At 38.3% G+C, this 17,601-nt stretch overlaps 1 protein-coding gene and 3 pseudogenes across 1 annotated transcript; all 4 read right to left on the minus strand.

Moving 5' to 3' along the window:
• Positions 1 to 4,478: 4,478 nt before the first annotated feature.
• Positions 4,479 to 4,913, minus strand: LOC139884157 (uncharacterized). The gene has a single exon (XM_071868227.1). It carries the CDS (start codon positions 4,911 to 4,913, stop codon positions 4,479 to 4,481), a length of 435 nt encoding a protein of 144 aa, XP_071724328.1.
• An 827-nt stretch (positions 4,914 to 5,740) lies between these two features.
• Positions 5,741 to 7,166, minus strand: LOC139884158 (ubiquitin-conjugating enzyme E2 22-like; annotated as a pseudogene).
• A 4,177-nt stretch (positions 7,167 to 11,343) lies between these two features.
• Positions 11,344 to 13,458, minus strand: LOC139884159 (uncharacterized; annotated as a pseudogene).
• Positions 13,459 to 14,922: 1,464 nt separating this feature from the next.
• LOC139884160 (COP9 signalosome complex subunit 2-like) lies at positions 14,923 to 17,540 on the minus strand (annotated as a pseudogene).
• Positions 17,541 to 17,601: the final 61 nt, after the last annotated feature.

Raw genomic sequence — 17,601 nt, forward strand, 5'->3', positions numbered from 1 at the left:
AGAGCTTGTTCTCATCCATCGATCAATCACTTTTCTAATGGTTTTTAATCTATGCTTGTCTCGCACTTCTTTGATATCACATGTGAATCATTTTACGAATGATTGAGTTGATGGGATATGAAAATCATTCAAATCATAGTTGTGTAATTTTCTTGCAGTTCTTCGTCCGTGTTAGTTTGTTGATGATGCCTTGTCCTGATTTAACTCGGGCCCTTTTTGCCTTGCATGATGAGACTGTTTGACTAACACTAGACATAATTATAAGCCGATTTCATCCTCAGAAACATCGTCTGCATATTTTCCAGAAAACTTGTGAAAACTAAGCCGATTTCGTACCCTCATGACTCATGAGAGAGAACTCAAATACTACCCGAAATTTGGAGAGACGCTTTTTTATTGAGTTAAAGACGATATATCTCTCTGAATTTTCATAAGTTTGCAACAGGCGCCCGGTACTACACTTTCATTCAACCGGATTCTTAACCTTTAGTTCCAACCAGCATCTGGGTTCTTGACGTTGAGTGGCCGTTATATTGGCTGATGAAACAGTTACCGGAAATGCAGAAACTACTATAAAATCAAGATAATATAATCTTACATTTTATTTCAACATCAATAATACAATTTGCTTTTAGTTAATGTACATTTCATTCCTTCTGCCTTGGTAGATACCGATCATCATTTATTTTTTACATCGTCGGGTATATATAGGTCTCAAACTAGTGAGAATGCGCCACCAAGAAATGAAAATATTGATAAGACTCCCGAAAGAACACCACTGAGATTCATAGGTGCATGGAGAACTCTGGCAGGTGGGAAAAGAGAGCAAGAGGCTATCGGGAGATTAAGATTGACCGCACAGTTAGAGGGATCGAATAGCAATATATCGACCAAACTAAAGATGGTGAAATTATACAATCCATTCACGTCAGTAAGCGTCTGCCCTAGGTTCAGTTGATTCCCATTACTCGTCACGTTTAGGAGCGCGTCGACAATAGCAGGACCGCTCACATCTGGAAGAGAGAACAAGCCCCCTGCTCTCTGGTTGCATTTGAGGATGCCACTTACAAGTGCTACAGCTGGGTTGATCTGCCCATTGAAGAGTGTTGCTGCCATGAGTCCACGACACTCAATATTAAAACCAGGAGGACTCTCCATTTCTGACAACAGTTGTATAGTAATTTGGAGATTTTTTTTTGATGTTGAGGCCACTTGAATTCCACATCAATTTAGGTTTGGAAAATTGGATTTTACAATTTAGTTAATAATAACATGAATTAAGAGCAAGGGATTTATAAGATAATCATTGGGACTAGATGTTTTTCATTGTTATGAGGATCTGAAGAAATATAGAGAGACAACATTTTATGAATATTACATGTTGTATAGTAATTTACAAAATTATATTTCCTACATTAATGTTGTACTTACTAATGATGTTTTACACACAGAATTACAATACAATTACTCAATTTTAATAAGAAAAATCGTGATCACTAGACATCAAGGTGTTCCATGGCCAATCTCATCCCTCTACAATGAGCTAAACTTGTTCTAAAATCACTTTGATGTCTCTCCTATCGTCTTCGGCCGCATCTCCTTCGAAAAATCGTCTGTGTGCTTCTGTTGCTACACATAGAGTGTACATCAAACCTTCTTTAAACTCGCTTTCATCGGTTCTGGACTTGAAGAAGCCATCTTCATGTTTCGTATCGAAAAAGTTAATTATACTTGTCTATGAGCAAAAGGTTATTCCGATTGTGTGGCCATATTCCAGTGTCGTCGATTATGAGGACGGCATGATCTTGCGCGAGTACAAGATCGAGAGTCTTGAACTTGTATGGAGTATAGTCACGACTGATGATCCTTTTTCCAAAGTATATGCCTTGAGGGTCAAGCAACTTAGCAATTGACCTAGCGTACATCCTTGTGCCTCTCGTGTATAGGGACATCTCGAATAGAGAGTTTGCTTCTTCCTAGAAAGTATGGACAAGAGGCCTGATTTTGACTAGAAATGTCGTGAACTCACACTCGAGCGTAAACAAACTGCCTTCGAAAATCTTCTAATTCTGCTTCAAGAAATCGATATCTTCAGGACGAGCTTGATCATGAGAAACAGCATGGATTAGACTGTGGTCGATATCGAGAATGAGGTGGAGCTTTTTTGTTTTTGACAAGATTATTCGTCAAAGTCTCCGAATAGGCGGCAGCTTCTTTATTGCTTAGAGACAAACCAGCGCAAATATAATCAAGATGAAGGACGTGATTTGTTATACTGATTCTTTTGAACTTCGGCTGTGAAAGATGGCATAATTGTTTGGTACTCATGATGATTGATGATGATGTTGAGTTTTGGAAATGTTGGCTGTGAATAAACGGTTTGTTACTATTGAGAGGTGAATAGAGGGTTTGTTTATTTACAGCTATATGTATACTATAGGTGTCTTACAGTTGCTTAGCGCTGAAGTACGTGTGACACACGTTTTAATGTGGGCCAAGATACTTGGGGAAGGGGTAACTGATAGTTTATCAGTGATACAGTGATTTTCTAGAGGAAAAGATTGCTGCCTTTTTGTGTATTTAAGCTTTCAAAGGGTTTATAGTTCATGTAATGCCCTAGTGTAATGTTAATAAGTGAATATTTGTTTCGATATAAGGTAGTTTTACCGACACTAGCAATCATATCTCACATTTTCTCTGTCATGTATGGACTGAATCTATGAAAGTTCACTGTTAAATAGTCAGTTTTGTTTTGTGCCTATGGGTAAACTGTCATTATATGGTCTCATCTCGATGAATGTCAGCTGGGTGCCTATGAGTAAAGTTGCCATTACATAGGCTTATCCGTCAGGAGATTTTAGAAATCGCACCTGTAATTTTACTGAGTTAATTGTTAATGAGAGTCAACTAAAAGTTCTAATCTTTCTTCTTTCTTCTCCTTTATTTCTTGCAGCTCATAGAATTGAGGAATCTTTTAAGCTCGCTGATGTCTAAAAGGCAGAAAATTGCTAATAACTTTAATTCAGTTGACAACTTAGATAGGATTAGCAAGTTGCCTGATGAGCTTCTTTGCCGCATACTCTCACTTCTACAAACAAAAGAGGCAGTTGCAACAAGCATTCTTTCAAAAAGATGGCAGTACGTTTGGACTTCTACACTCAATCTGAATTTTTCAGATCAGTATCGTTTTTATGGAAACTTTAGGCTACGAAAGTTTAGAGAGTATGTTGACAGTGTACTTTTTCTCCATAGTGGTAGAAAAATGTTCCCTTTCGTGCTACTCAGACTATGGTTCAGATTGTCTTTACGCTTGGATATGTGCTATTATGTTCTATTTTGATTGCTATCGAGCCGGTCACTAGGGAAAGGATGGCATATGCTGCTATGGAAATGAGGTTAATCCACATTGCATTGATTTTTAGCAGTATATGTCAATTGTGGTGAAGAAAGGAAATATCGATATGACGAGGTCGATTGGTGCGAGCATCGGAAAGGAGGTTAATCCACATTGCATTGATTTTTAGTAGTATATGGCAATTGTGGTGAAGAAAGGAAATAACCATATGACGAGGTCGCTTCGTGCGGGCATCGGTGGTAGAAAGATTGGTGCTAGTCAAGGATCTACCTAGTTGTTTTTGTGGTTGACATTAGTTGTTTTGAAAATAAGTGGGACATTCGTGCTATATTTGCCTAGTTGTTTTTGTCTGTCTAAACTTAACACCCAACACGGGTATAGAGTTATGGCAGCCTAATACGGTGGAATACCACACAACGCGAACGGATATGTCCTCTGATATCATGATAAGATGCCTAACTCAACTCCAAAAGCTAGCTCAAAGAGGGAGGTTTGCATAAGTCATTATAAGAAATACCCCAAATTCGGTAACCGCCTGATGTGTGACTTTACGACGCACCCAACACGGGTGTGGAGCTATGGCAGCCCAAACATATAATATTACATGCCTTTATACTTTCTGAATATTGTGTAGTTGAATTCTTCTGATGAAGAAGTAAACCTTTGCTCCGACACTTTTGTAATTTGTTCCGACAATTTCATGTCTTTTGGATACGTTTCAAAAAATCCACACATTTATGTGTTGTTTCGAGCTAGTGATTTTGTTGTAGAAGACTATATGTTTGTGTTAGGATTCCTACACAAAATTCCCTGTCTCTGGCTTGTTGTACGTTAATTGGTGATGAGTAGACGGAGAAAACCATTTTGATACGAATCCTTCAACATATATTATCCTATTAAATAAATTCGAGGACACATAAACTACTATAAACCGATATAAGATAAGATAATCTTGCATTTTATTTCAATATCAATTATACAATTGGCTTTTAATTAATGTATATGTCATTCCTTCTGCCTCATCATTTATTTTCTACATTATCGATTGGGTATATAATTTCATGTAGATATAGTGCTGCATTCATAATTCTCTCTTATTCATTACTCTATACATATATAGGTCTCAAACTACTGAGAATGGCCCACCGAGAAATGTAAATATTGGTAATACTCCCGAAACAACACCAGTGAGATTCATAGGTGCATGGAGAATTCCTGTGGGTGGGAAAAGAGAGCAAGAGGCTATCGGGAGATTAAGATTGACTGCACAGTTAGAGGGATCGAATAGCAATATATCGACCAAACTAAAGATGGTGAAATTATACAATCCATTCACGTCAGTAAGTGTCTGCCCTAGGTTCAGTTGGTTCCCATTACACGTCACGTTTAGGGGCACGCCGACAATAGCAGGACTGCTCACATCTGGAAGAGAGAGCAAACCCCCCGCTCCCTGGTTGCATTTGAGGATGCCACTAACAAGTGTTACGGCTGTGTTGCTCTGCCCGTTGGAAGTGTCGCCGCCTCGACACTCAATATTAAAACCAGTAGAACTCCCCATTTCTGATAATATTGAGCAGCCATTAATTTTATCAGTAAATGATTATTTCAGATTATTAGAATGAGTTGTTGCAATTAATTTGTGAAAATTAGCTAGGGTCCTTCTAATTTATACTTAAATTTGGATACATGTTAGTATAGTTGGACAGCTGATCATGAAATTAGCTGATATCAAGATATGCTATACATGGTAATTAGAAATCAGGTTTAACCCTCTAACTGAGATTAAAGTCTAAAAATTAGATTGACATCGAAGACTTTCTTCACAAGTTTCTATAATTATGTCCTAGGTTTTTCTTCTCAAAGATGAATTTGCTGCATCCCAAAGGAACTTTTCAGGGTGAGTTTCATCCTAAAATTCGATCTAGCTTCCTGATAAGTTAAAGAAGAAAAAGTAACACAAACGACTACACGTTAGGATCTTAGGATTGAAGTTCAAATATGTTATCATCTTACAATTTACTCAAATGGAAGAAATGCTTGATTTGGAAAGGTTGGAAAAGATATTTTACAAGACGCCAATGGATAATCCTGTTAAACATCTAACTGACAACGCAGTATACTTGAAGGTCGTTTAACGGTATAGACCCACACGGCACGTGCTAGACAACAAACAAAGATCATGGAGCCAATTGTCAGGTGGACCTAGAAATATGACAGGGAATTGCATTGAATTAACTGGTCAATTGGATTGATACATCATTCCCCTGAATTTTTAAATGTCTCGTCACACACCTTACATAGAACTTGTCCCGCTCCCTTTCTAGTTTCTACAGCAATAAACATGAAAAAGAAAATAATTGTGCGTCAAGAAGATATTAAAATTGATCATAATCTCTTGAGACTTTTCTTTCTTGCGTCTACTTTCTTTATGTCTGTGGCCTGAACTTTGGCCAACCCGCCGCTTACTACCTTCTTATGTGGTGCCATAGTCGATACTGACCCGCTAACGGCACTGCCACTTACAATTGCAGCCGTGGTGGTGGCCGTTGAAGAAGCCAGGGGAGATGGCGATGGCAATGTGATTGTTGCAAGATGGTTGGTCAACATTGACAATGGAAGCATTACTTTGGTCAACATTCAGTGCCATAGTGGACTCCGATATGGCACCTGACTTCAGTTTTAGTTTTGGGCTTTGCATGGATGCCAGTCATCAGCCTGGCATGTCTGGCATACTCTTCATAATTTTCAAGAAGCATCTTGCCTGCTTGTTCATTCAATGCCGACTCTGGGAATGGCCTCGATCAATAAGCACCTCACTACCTGTTTATTTAAGAGAGAGCTCATGTTAAAGCTAAGAAAGTTAATATACATATCGTCCAAGAAAGGGAGGAACGCCTGAAAACAGTTATACTTACAACGAGAACGTGCCGCAATCCAAGACTTGGATTCCAATCTTTTTTTAGCATATTGACACATATCTCACCATTTGTTGCGATGTTTGGATGAAAATCTTGGTCAAAAAGTATCCTGTCATTGTTTTTCCAAAAAGCATGAATATGCAAAATAGTTGTATGGTGAAACACTTCTTTTACAAATAGCTCAGATTTAATCATTTACAAAACAACCACATTCACAGATACATCAGAAACACAACCTTTTGGAGGAGAGTGTGGAAAGCCACGAGACAACAACAGTTTCATCCGAAGATACCATTTTCATAAGGGGTCCCAGCTGCAAGATGCCCAAAAAATATCATTACTCAGTGTCAAGCCAAGAAAATTTAGGAGTCTAAAATAAACACAGTAAAGAACATACCAGGGCCATCAATATCAGCAAATATGTTTGAAAAATCATCATCATTTACTCCTACTTTAATCCCTACCGGAGGAGACTCATCAAGATTCTTTAGCTCCCTTGCAAGTTGCTTGATGACATTTCGGTGGGAGATTCTCATTGGTCGCCTAAGAAAGTGATCCATATAGGAAGTGTTAAAGCAGAACATTGTAATTCGAACAACATATCGCATAGAGGAGTTCAAAATTCAAATGACATTCACATAGCAGAAAAAGGGACACAAAGAAAACTGTACATAATAAAACAAAGAAATGATTACCTATACCTAAAACGTAACTAGTATCCTTCCGAGAAATCTGGTAATTTGAGTGGCAAGAAATCAAAACTTCAAGCGAACAATGCCTCGAAGCTGAAACCTTCTATTATATACCTTAATAGCAACAAGAATGTATACAAATCAAGCCACTGTCTGCCAATGTGATAAAATATCAAGCTTATGTCAGTCATTCACCTCCATAAACTAGCAATTATACAGAAACAACACCACATATCCAAAAAATTAGCAAAAAATCAGTCTTGCAATTGAAGAAAAAACAAATCATACCCAAGAAAACTGAAAGCTTGCGACGAAGAAAAAAGATTAAGAATCGAATAATGAACAAAATAAACAAAAGACGACAAGTAAGGAATTAAAAAAATCACAGACAATTCTAACAACCGAAAAATGCATGCGATGGCTGAATTAATTGGGAGAAAATAAGATCAAGAACACAGCTAGTCGGCAATCAACGCAATGAAAAGTTCAACCTTTTTTTTAATAATCCAATTAAAGACTTGACATTGCTATAGCACTGGAATGAATTACCTTATCAGTCTCGAGAGAGAGAGAGAGAGAATGGTGTCTGTAATGTAAATGCAGAAAGACTGCGAGAGAGCGATCTCTCCATCGGAATGAATGCTTGCTTTTGTATTTTTTATTTTTTTTCCTAAAATATTAATACGACCGTTAAAGAAGTACAAAATTATTATTATACCCTCCATGTTTATTTTACCAATTATACGGTCTTGAGTGACCCGGTATAGTGTCTGTATATTTATATTTTTCGACTTAAACTCGTACTCCCGTTTCAAGATCGTTAATATTTTGAATTTTAATGACATAAATAATTAAAGATGTATTTGTTATGTGAGACAGATCTGAAAGGACAGAATTTTGGACTGGACAGTTTCATGACCTGTTTTGTGTTCTGGACAGTTTCATGACCTGTTTTGTGTTTGGTTTTCATTGAACAGGATACGACTGATTATAAATACAATGATTTTAATATCCCTATATATCTTTTTAAGATATAGTGTAGTCCAATTCTCGTCTTCCAATCCTTCTAACAAGATGCCTATATTCATCAAGGGCAGATATGGCTTATTTAATAAAACGTTAGGACCATAATGATAAAATAAAAACGTCAGGGGCCTTAGTGTCTTTTAATGAAAGAATTTGCAGATCAGATCTCCTTCTCTCTCGTCCATCAACGTTGGTCCGATCTAACCTCTCGCCGCTCCGATCACTACCTTTGTCGTCGTCGATCTCTGTACGTCATCCATCAACGAAGAGCCGTCGCTCCTCTTCTCTTCTCCGCTGTCGCTTCCAGATCGATCCACGCCGCTCGACGCCACCACCTCGACGCAACCTCAGATCTGACCACTCTGCCACCGCTTCTCCTTCCACCATCTACTCTTGTTCGTAGTCGACCAGCTGTAAAAGGAATAAACATGGGCACATCCAAAAGGTCAAATCTAGAGGAATTAGGCAGAGGCCATGGGAAAATTGGCGCCGGAGATTTGGGATCCACGTCGGGCGGCCTAGTGTTTGGCTAAGAATTTTTAACACGGCGGAGGAAGCGCGAGAGCTTACGACAAAGCTGCCATCGATTTCCGCAGCCCAAGAGCGAAACTAAACTTCTATCCCAATAATATGGAGGAGTTTTCGAATTCGTAGTAAGGAGAGTCACAATTGCAAAGCAATTTAGTGGTGACGCCGCCCCCGTAGTGGGCACTGAGATTTGGGAGAAAGTTATTGAAGAGTGAAGACGACATTCATGAATGGCTGTAAAGAGTTTTGAACAAATTAGATTCTGTGTAATTTTTTTTAAAAAGGAGGGGTACGCTGGTCAATGTGTGCTTCAGTCTCAATTTATTCTGAGTTGTCCCACCCCAGAATAGTGGACAAGAAAATAGAAAATTTTATTTATAATTTGAAACTTGTCCCATTAAACCTGTTCTAGTCGAGAACATTTTAAAGGAAGAGTTAGGTGATTGTTGTCGGTTAGTGAAAGAGACTTCCCTGATTTCATTCATTTCGTAAATATACTATTGGGCCATATTTTGTAGGTCTGTGTAGCTTTATGGGCCGTCGGTAGAGTCCATAAAGCTATTTATTTACTTTTTAAAACAAGTGATTATTTTTTATTCCCCACATGGTGATGTGTTTTGAGAAAAAATGCATTTGGTTTTTTGATTGTAGGGGTGAAAACGTGCTAACAACAACCACTTGGTCTATTTCTCTGACTAAAAATATATCGAGGGGTTATGTAGCAACCAACTCTTCTTCTATTACAATTACAATTACAAAAGCCACTTCTCTTACAATTACAAAAGCCAATACAGTCATAGTCTTCATTCTCTTCAAGGAGAAAGGAAAAATGGAACAAGTTGAGAAGCAAAAGAAGATGAGAATACTTTGCCTTCATGGATTTAGAGACAACGGGAGTTTCCTAAAGAAGGAAATCAGTAAATGGGATCCTTCCATCTTCTCCAACTTTGACTTGGTAAATTTATTCGACACTCAACAATTAGCATATTTCGTGTTTTTCTCATACCGGCCGGTTTAAGTATTATGTCTGTGTGTGTGTGTGCGTGTTGACTTCTCCAACTACTATTTGTGCGTTGACTTTCTGAACTTTTTAGGATTTCTAGACGGACTGTTTCTTGCCGGTGGCAAATCCGACATAGAATTTCGAATGGTTTCAGTACGACCAGGTCCTCTTTCTTTTTTCTTCTATACAACTTGGTCCTTGTATTTTAGTTTGGCTTGTTGTAGCAATTTGGTGAACAATGTGCAATATATCACTTTTCTTCACTGCAGGACTCCACAGAGTATACAAATCTAGAAGAATGCATATCTCACTTGTGTGAATACATCACCAACAATGGTCCCTTTGACGGTTTCCTTGGATTCTCTCAGGTATAGTTAACACTTAACACTAGATTGATAATTCGAATCAAGTCAAGTCAAGTCAAGTTTTCCAATATTGTACATATTTCTATATATATATCCAGGGTGCAAAACTGTCGGCTCTTTTGCTAGGGTATCAAGCACAGGGGAAAGTATTGAAGGATCATCCACCGATGAAACTATTTGTATCGATAGCCGGGATAAAGTTCAGGGACCCTATATGTGACGTTGCCTACAAGGATCCAATCAAGGTTAAGTCAGTTCACTTCATTGGTGCAAAGGACAAGTTTAGATTGCATAGTGAGGATCTGGCTACCTCTTTCGAGAAGCCTCTCATCATAAGGCACCCACAAGGCCACACTGTCCCCAGACTAGATGACCCAGCCGTTGATCGGCTCCGTACTTGGATTTCTCAGGTACTCCAAAATGTTACAGATGGACCGGAAGGCGGAGAAACAAAGGACAAGGAAGTTGAAAGCGAGCCAAAAGAGGTCCGCAACAAGGACGATGGTGTAATTGGGATGGCTCATAGCAAATTATGAAGGCAAAAGGAAGTTGAAAGCGAGCCAGAAGAGGTCCCGCTCATTTGCCAATTTAGGAAGTTAACGTCTCCCTTACTGTCACGGGGTACGAAAATTACGGTCTGGACCCAAATGTTAAACTGAGCGTAGTTTAAAGGGGTCAAATGTGATGTTTCATAGTTTATGGACCCAAAAGTTATTCAGGTGTTGGGTTCTGGGTGTAATTATCCCTTTTACTATTATCAGACTGACCATTTCTCCATTGTTCTTCTAGGCACAAATACATAGCTTTAACATATCGAACCTACAACTACAAGAGAGACCAGAGAGAAGCAAATACATAAAAGGGAGCTTAAATGACCAGATAATACCAGCCCAAGAATCGGAAACCTTATAATGAAAAAACTCAATTCCATTTACACACAAATGAAGATGCCCTAAATGCTAGATGTATTGCGCTGCATGATTTCACGGCCTATAAAATTACAAGAACTTAGAGGACATTCTGAATTGCCCCTTCTTTACAAGAAAAGGTAGAAATATACACCCATGCCATGTACTAAAACCTTACCAAGAAGAAAAAATGCATAGTCAGCATAGACCTTTTAGAACCTCTACAAGATAAGTACTGCATACCAACACTTGCACACTTTCAAGAAACCAGACCAGGAACACCAACCTGAAAGTATTCAACTGTAAGCTTCGCAGTTTGTCTCTCATGTCATCATTAGCATTGGCTGGCTCACATGTCAAAACACCAAGCAATCCCAACAAAGCATCTTGAAATATTGAAGAACCATTTACTCGAGTAGCATAAATCAATAATCATTCGATTAGATCGACAATTGCATTCATGTACCAGAAATGCCTAAGCTCAGTCAGGAGGCAACAATGAACATAATGTTCTGGAAGATGATACCATTGAGGCTATTGAAGTCCTCCTAGCCTGATGTGTTAATCTCCTTTCCATGGTCCTCTTCATGGATATTCCTCTTTAACCTTCTAAGCCATATATCATAGTCAATAGGATATGGTGTTCCACATAAGCTATCAACGTAATCTGCAAAAGCTTTTAACACAGTTGAGACCTCACCAAGCTTCTGCTGAATCAATCTCCTAGACCAGGCAGTTTCTCTCCACTGAAGAGCACCCTCCACTGAATCAAGATCAGGCAAAACCCCATCACAACAATAATAGAGCATGTAAACCAAGCTTTCGGCATCTGAAGCTGAGCACAATTTTCCTTCTTGTAGAGCATAAGTTGATGAGAAATGAAGATTCATTGCAGGGCGATCTCTATCTTCAAGAATTGCATGTCCCCAGCCAATAAGGACAAAGAATGGTTGTGTAGCAGAAGATCTCACACATATTACATTATCAGGTCGAATATCCCCATGCCAAATTCCACTAGAGGAGGCAGTAGAAAGTGCGGACAAGCAATCATGGCAACACCTAATAGCTTCCTCAGCTCCAAATCTTCCTTCAGCTATCATATTGGCCACAGTTTCACCAACTGGGCTAGTCACAAGGATTGGGGTCCCACACCAAGGGTGATCACAGTTTCCACCAGAGCTAGGCTTCTGACACTGACCAGGGTGAATGATTCGGCCAGATGCGCTCAGTTGAGGAAGGTATATGCTAGATAGACCTTTTTGTTTCATAATTGCCAAAACTTTAGTCTGTCTCTGAACTTGATACCATAGATTCATATCTTCCCATGCTGGTTCCACCTGAGAAGGTGGGGAACCAACATATAGAAACAGAGCTTTTCCGGGTTCTTCAACAGGAGAAACAACATAATATGGGAGGTCCCCATTATGTAAGATTTCATTGATTTGATATCCTTTTTGCCGGTTTGAATCATCTAGCCATAGAACAGATCCCACTTCCAGCTTCATCGCCTCTTCAGGTTCGATTTGATAGATTCTTCATGGACTTCAACAATTTCAGGAGATACACTGCGCTGCTGAAACCGAAATAGACCATTCTCATTCACTCTGGCCTCTCCCAACTGTCTTTCCATTCTCCTTGTTTGAAGGCGAGAGCCATGGTCGGCAGCTAAATCTTCAATTGAGTGCTTGGGCATCCCAGCAAATTGCAAAATACAATGGAATGTTGCAAATAGGACTTGAAGGGCACCGATGTCACCCCAATTGGCATTTCCAAGCTTGTTCCATATCCTATCAATGGAGAGACAGAAATTCTACAAGTGTCTCCTTATCCAATTAGCAGCAGAATCATAAACGTTATTGACATCAAATTCCAATTTATTTACATCCCCTTCAACTTTTACAACACCTCCATATTGAGAATCGACAAGTAAAATAAAGATAGAGTTTGACCCTACAGAAAAATTCAGTCTGCTTACGTTTCTTGATAAAAGCATACGGAGAGCATAGAAAAGAGCTTCACCAAGAACAGAAAATGAAGGCTGCCTTTCCCTTTCCAGAGCCATGCTGCCAATATCAGGCCTCAGGAGAGCCAATTGAAGAATATTTTCCCACTTCCCATGTGGATGTCTACGGTTCTTGAGCAAAATCCCAGTGCCACAAAGACTATCTAGCTTCCCTTGAGATATGGCCTTCTCAGCCTGATAAAATTTCAAGTTTTCTCTAAATAGACAACCAACGGAGAAAGGCATTGGCTCATCTTGACTCCAGAAAGCCTCCCACAAGCCCTTTGTGCTTGCATGTAGAAAATCTTCAATAGCAAGATAAGCAGTTGCTTCCACTTCATCAGATGTTGAAGCATAAACAGCATTGGGCATCCGAATCAGCTGCTGGAACGAAACACTTTCTAATGCATAGTCAAACTTTTGAAGTTCTATCAACTCAAAAGGAACATCAAACACTGGCTTTTTCGATGTAGACTTTTCTGACATAGAGACAAACCACTCTTCGAGTTTTTCACTTAAAGCATCACTGTCCAAAAATCTATGAAGAAATTCCTTACGGGGTTCGACTTCCAGACGACGCACTAGACCTTTTTGCACCTGATCCTATTGATTCCAGGTCTGGGGATCCACCTGCCAATAAAAAAGCAAAAGACAAATACATTTATAAAAGATCCAACTTTGAATATCAAGCTCAAAGAACAATAAAAGAGCTATCAATAACATTAACAGCTATGACTTTTCACATGCTCAGACAAACCAAATTCAAACCCAGATGCTAATTGGCAGTGAATTGTTGCTTTCATGAGAATAAAAGGAAATCAAATGGATTCCTTTTCCTTTTCAACAAAACAGACCATTCAAAAAAAAAAAAAAAAAGAAGAAGAAGAAGAAAGAAGAAATCGACATAACAAGAGATAGAACTGACCAGAACCCATGATTATTATGAGATAGCAAACCCAATTCCCTGAGCTTCACTAGTTTGATGAAGGTGGAAGGAGGGTTAGAGAGAGAGAATAAAGTCGGAGGCTTTAGAGATAGAAAGAAGCAATACTGCTAAATACAATAATTAAGCTAAGTAAATGGGAGTATATTCTATTACAATGTGATGCAGACACGCTTTTCTCTCTCTCAAACAAATCTTTTTTTTTTCTCTGTCCTCTCGTAAATGGATTGGAACTGTATAAAAAAATTCCGATTTCGATAAAAATTCCCTTCCTCGATTGAACCCTAAATTCTCTCGCTCATTTGACTTTGGTTGAATCAAACTCAATACATAGGTAGTTCAGAGTAGACCTAAGGAAAAGTCCATTGAGTGCGGTCTCGTGAATACGTTTGTCTTTTTCGTAACTTTTTAACTTGCCGGCTCACCGACGTCATCGTTGCCGTTAACAATTTTTCATTTAGCACATATGGAAGAAATTAAACTAACATTAATTAAATAGTCGAATTTCGGCAAGGATTTCAAATTCAAATGCTTTATTTGTTCACAAAAAATGTTAACTGAAAAGACACTAGATAGTTCAGTGCCTCGTCCCTTAGCTATAGTTAGAACGAGAAATTAGTTTAATATTTTGTCCTTTAAACACAGTTGGAACGAGAGATTAATGTCACGACTGTAAAAAATTAGTCTTATGGGTGTGAGGATACCCGAAAAAATTTAACTAAATTTGAATATTTGATTTTGGTAGATATATTTCCTGTTTATTAACAACTCGTAATGTCGAGTTGTCGACACAACTTGTACGAAACCGTTAGAATCAATTTAAGAAAAAGCTTTTCTTACACAGTCATGCAATTATGCAAATATGTAAGAAAAAGCATTTATGGATTGGAAGAGTAGTAACGAAACAACTGAACCGTTTCAATATTTGGTTGGGTTTCAGTCATTCTTTTGTCTGTAAAGAAACCAATGAAGACAGAATATAAATTGAAGACAAGAACACCATATTTAGTTTTCAATCTGGTTTTTCATTTTTCCTCCCTTTAAATCGTTTCTTCAAAACCTCCGACCAGGAGGGCGTTGTCCACGTCTATTTGACACCACCATGGCAAAAGAACACACATTTGTCATAAATACCCCAAAAAGAAATAAAACAACACTTTCTCTTCTCCCTACATACAATTCTTAACCTGAAACTCTACTGCTGATAGTTTGATACAGGGATTTAAGTTGCGAGTTCCATTTATCGACGGCAGCGTACTTCTTCATTCCCTTTGATCTGCCCAGATAAAGAATACTTGGTTAATAAAGAAAAGAACACGATGTAAAAAAGAAACAAAAAATGAATTGATAACTTTTATTAGTTGACTGACCTATCAGAGCGCTCCAACAGCCTGTTCACTTGATCAATGTGACCTTGAATCCTATTGTCCAAAATTAACGACACCAGCAGCTGCTCGACCTCTGCCTCGGGCACATTAAGCTCCTATAAACATGCCATCTTTTCAAGTCAAAATATGTTTCCAAACAAAGCATTGTCTTCTCATAGTTTAAGGACATATATCTCTATCATCCAGTTAGTTGAAGTTACCTTAGAGATGAATGGGATTCTAATCCGTGTATATGGTTTGATGAGCTTCAGCAACACTTGTGTTCTCACATTCTTAAGAAGGTCTTCGACATAATTCCGTATAAATGGATCATCCATAATTGTTCTCCTGTTTGTCTGAGAACCAAGATTTCCCGATATTCATATGAAAATGAAAAGCTAATCATGCAGATGGAATTATAGAAGTTTTCAAAAGGTTACCTTCAGAATTTTCTCAAACTCCAATATCTCATTCCTTTGGTAAGCACCAATCAGATTTGTCATTGCCAAAATCTCAGGATCATTTTTATACCTGTGGGAGCAAATTGTTTAGTGGACAGTTAAAAGTCAACATATTTATTCCACAACCTGTATCTAAATCACTCCGACCACCAAAATAGGTAGCAGGAAAAGAAAATTACATAATATTGGACAACAGATTAAATGGGCACTTACGGTTTTGCCTCTTGCCCATCAAAGGGATTAACTTGAGACTCCATTAGCATGTTGGCAAGTACCAGATATCTAATATGTAAAAACAAAGGAGAGGATGAGAATGCAAGCGGTGTAAAGGTGTCTAATTCTGAATCTGCAGTGCCATATATATAAATGTAGACAAATGTACAGAGTACACACACAGTACATAAGATGGTGCAGTTAAGCACCATCTTAAAAGAAGCCTACATGAATTTAAACGTTATTATTTGGTGACATGTAAAGTTAATGGGAAAAGAAAAGGCAGACCCATAACATACTTCAGGCATTGGATTCGACGTGGGTTCCCTGCTTCATCATAGTTTTTAAAAAGCCTCAAAAAAGTCAGTAGCTGCTTCTGCCCACTGTCGTTCAGCCATATGCATCTTACCGCCACATTCACGAATAATTCCCATGATCCTTGGATGAGGTATTGCTGACTTAATTGTCAGAGCCTTCTGGTACAGTTGCTGCATATGATCCAAAATTCCAATCAAGCTTAGTCACCCAATTAAGTTAAAATCAAGTAAATACAATTGATAGCAGTTAAACAAGAATACAATATTGGCAGCTTTTTTTACGAGATTTATTTATTTCTTTTCAATGAGCTTATTCTTGTCATCATTTCACAGGAAAAAGGCATGGTAAATAAATCGGGAAATCCATCAACCCTCACCTTGAGTTTCTTGTTGTTCTTGGTCTCAGTGTACATTTGATCTCCACAGCATAAACTTCTAGAAGTTGAGTTCCTTTCTTCTGGTCATCTGAACCATCTTCTCTTTGACAAGACTTATGAAGCTCCTTCAAAATCTGTACATTCCACCACAAAGAAGGTTATTATGCAATTGCTTTATTGCATAAGTGGACAGTAGCTTAGTTTTGAACCAAATACCTTACTCATTCGCCCATATTCACCCATGTCAAAATAAATCTTACAAAGTTTGAGATTTGTCTTGAACCACAATCTCTGCAAAGAAAAAAATAATATTTTCAAAATTGAATAATCACTTGGGCAAAAAAAAACTAGGTTACTAGCCATTATGAGCTATAACCTCATTCTTGGCCTCCTCAAGGGCCTTTAAGGTGGTCTGGTAGAACTCTTGAAGAAGCCCAGAGTTCTGACTAGCTGAGCCAGACACATAGTCCATGATGCTGTTTATACACTTTTCACTGTAATTTCGAGTTACTGCTGATTTAATGTAAGTCAACATCTCTCTGTATGCTTCCATCATCTCTTTATGCTTCCCTAGACGATAATAAAGTTTGACGGTCTGCTTTAATGCTTTAAAACCCCTGACAGAAAAAGATAATTAACACGGATCATCAGCTCCAAACAACTGAAATTAAAAATTTCAAAGCCTACCTAAACATGAAACTTCAGTTTGTGAACATGTTAATAATGGGTAGATAAACGTTCGGTGTTTCATTTTTCTACAAGGAAACTACAAACGGAAACTAAAATTAAGATAGCCGAGAGTTTCCATTGGAAACTGCATGATTGTACAAGACAAAAAAGCCTCAAACTATTCACAGCAGGTTTGGAACTATTGAGAAGAGGTTTTATTTTATACTTCAGCTCGCAAAGAACCGTAGAATTTTCACTCACCACTCTGCTTTTTCAGTTTCCATGGAAACTACATCAGCAAAACCAGCAAGTGCACCTTGTGGATCGGTTTCCACCAAACCTAGCATAAATGGGAAGAGAAGGGAACGATTATTTCTATCCTTACGAAATAAATGACTGTTGAGACAAACAACAGTTTGGCAAAGCTAATAAAGTTAATCGAGCACATAGAAGGAAA

The sequence above is a fragment of the Rutidosis leptorrhynchoides genome, unplaced genomic scaffold (assembly GCF_046630445.1).
Source record: "Rutidosis leptorrhynchoides isolate AG116_Rl617_1_P2 unplaced genomic scaffold, CSIRO_AGI_Rlap_v1 contig510, whole genome shotgun sequence".
Classification (NCBI taxonomy): domain Eukaryota; kingdom Viridiplantae; phylum Streptophyta; class Magnoliopsida; order Asterales; family Asteraceae; genus Rutidosis; species Rutidosis leptorrhynchoides.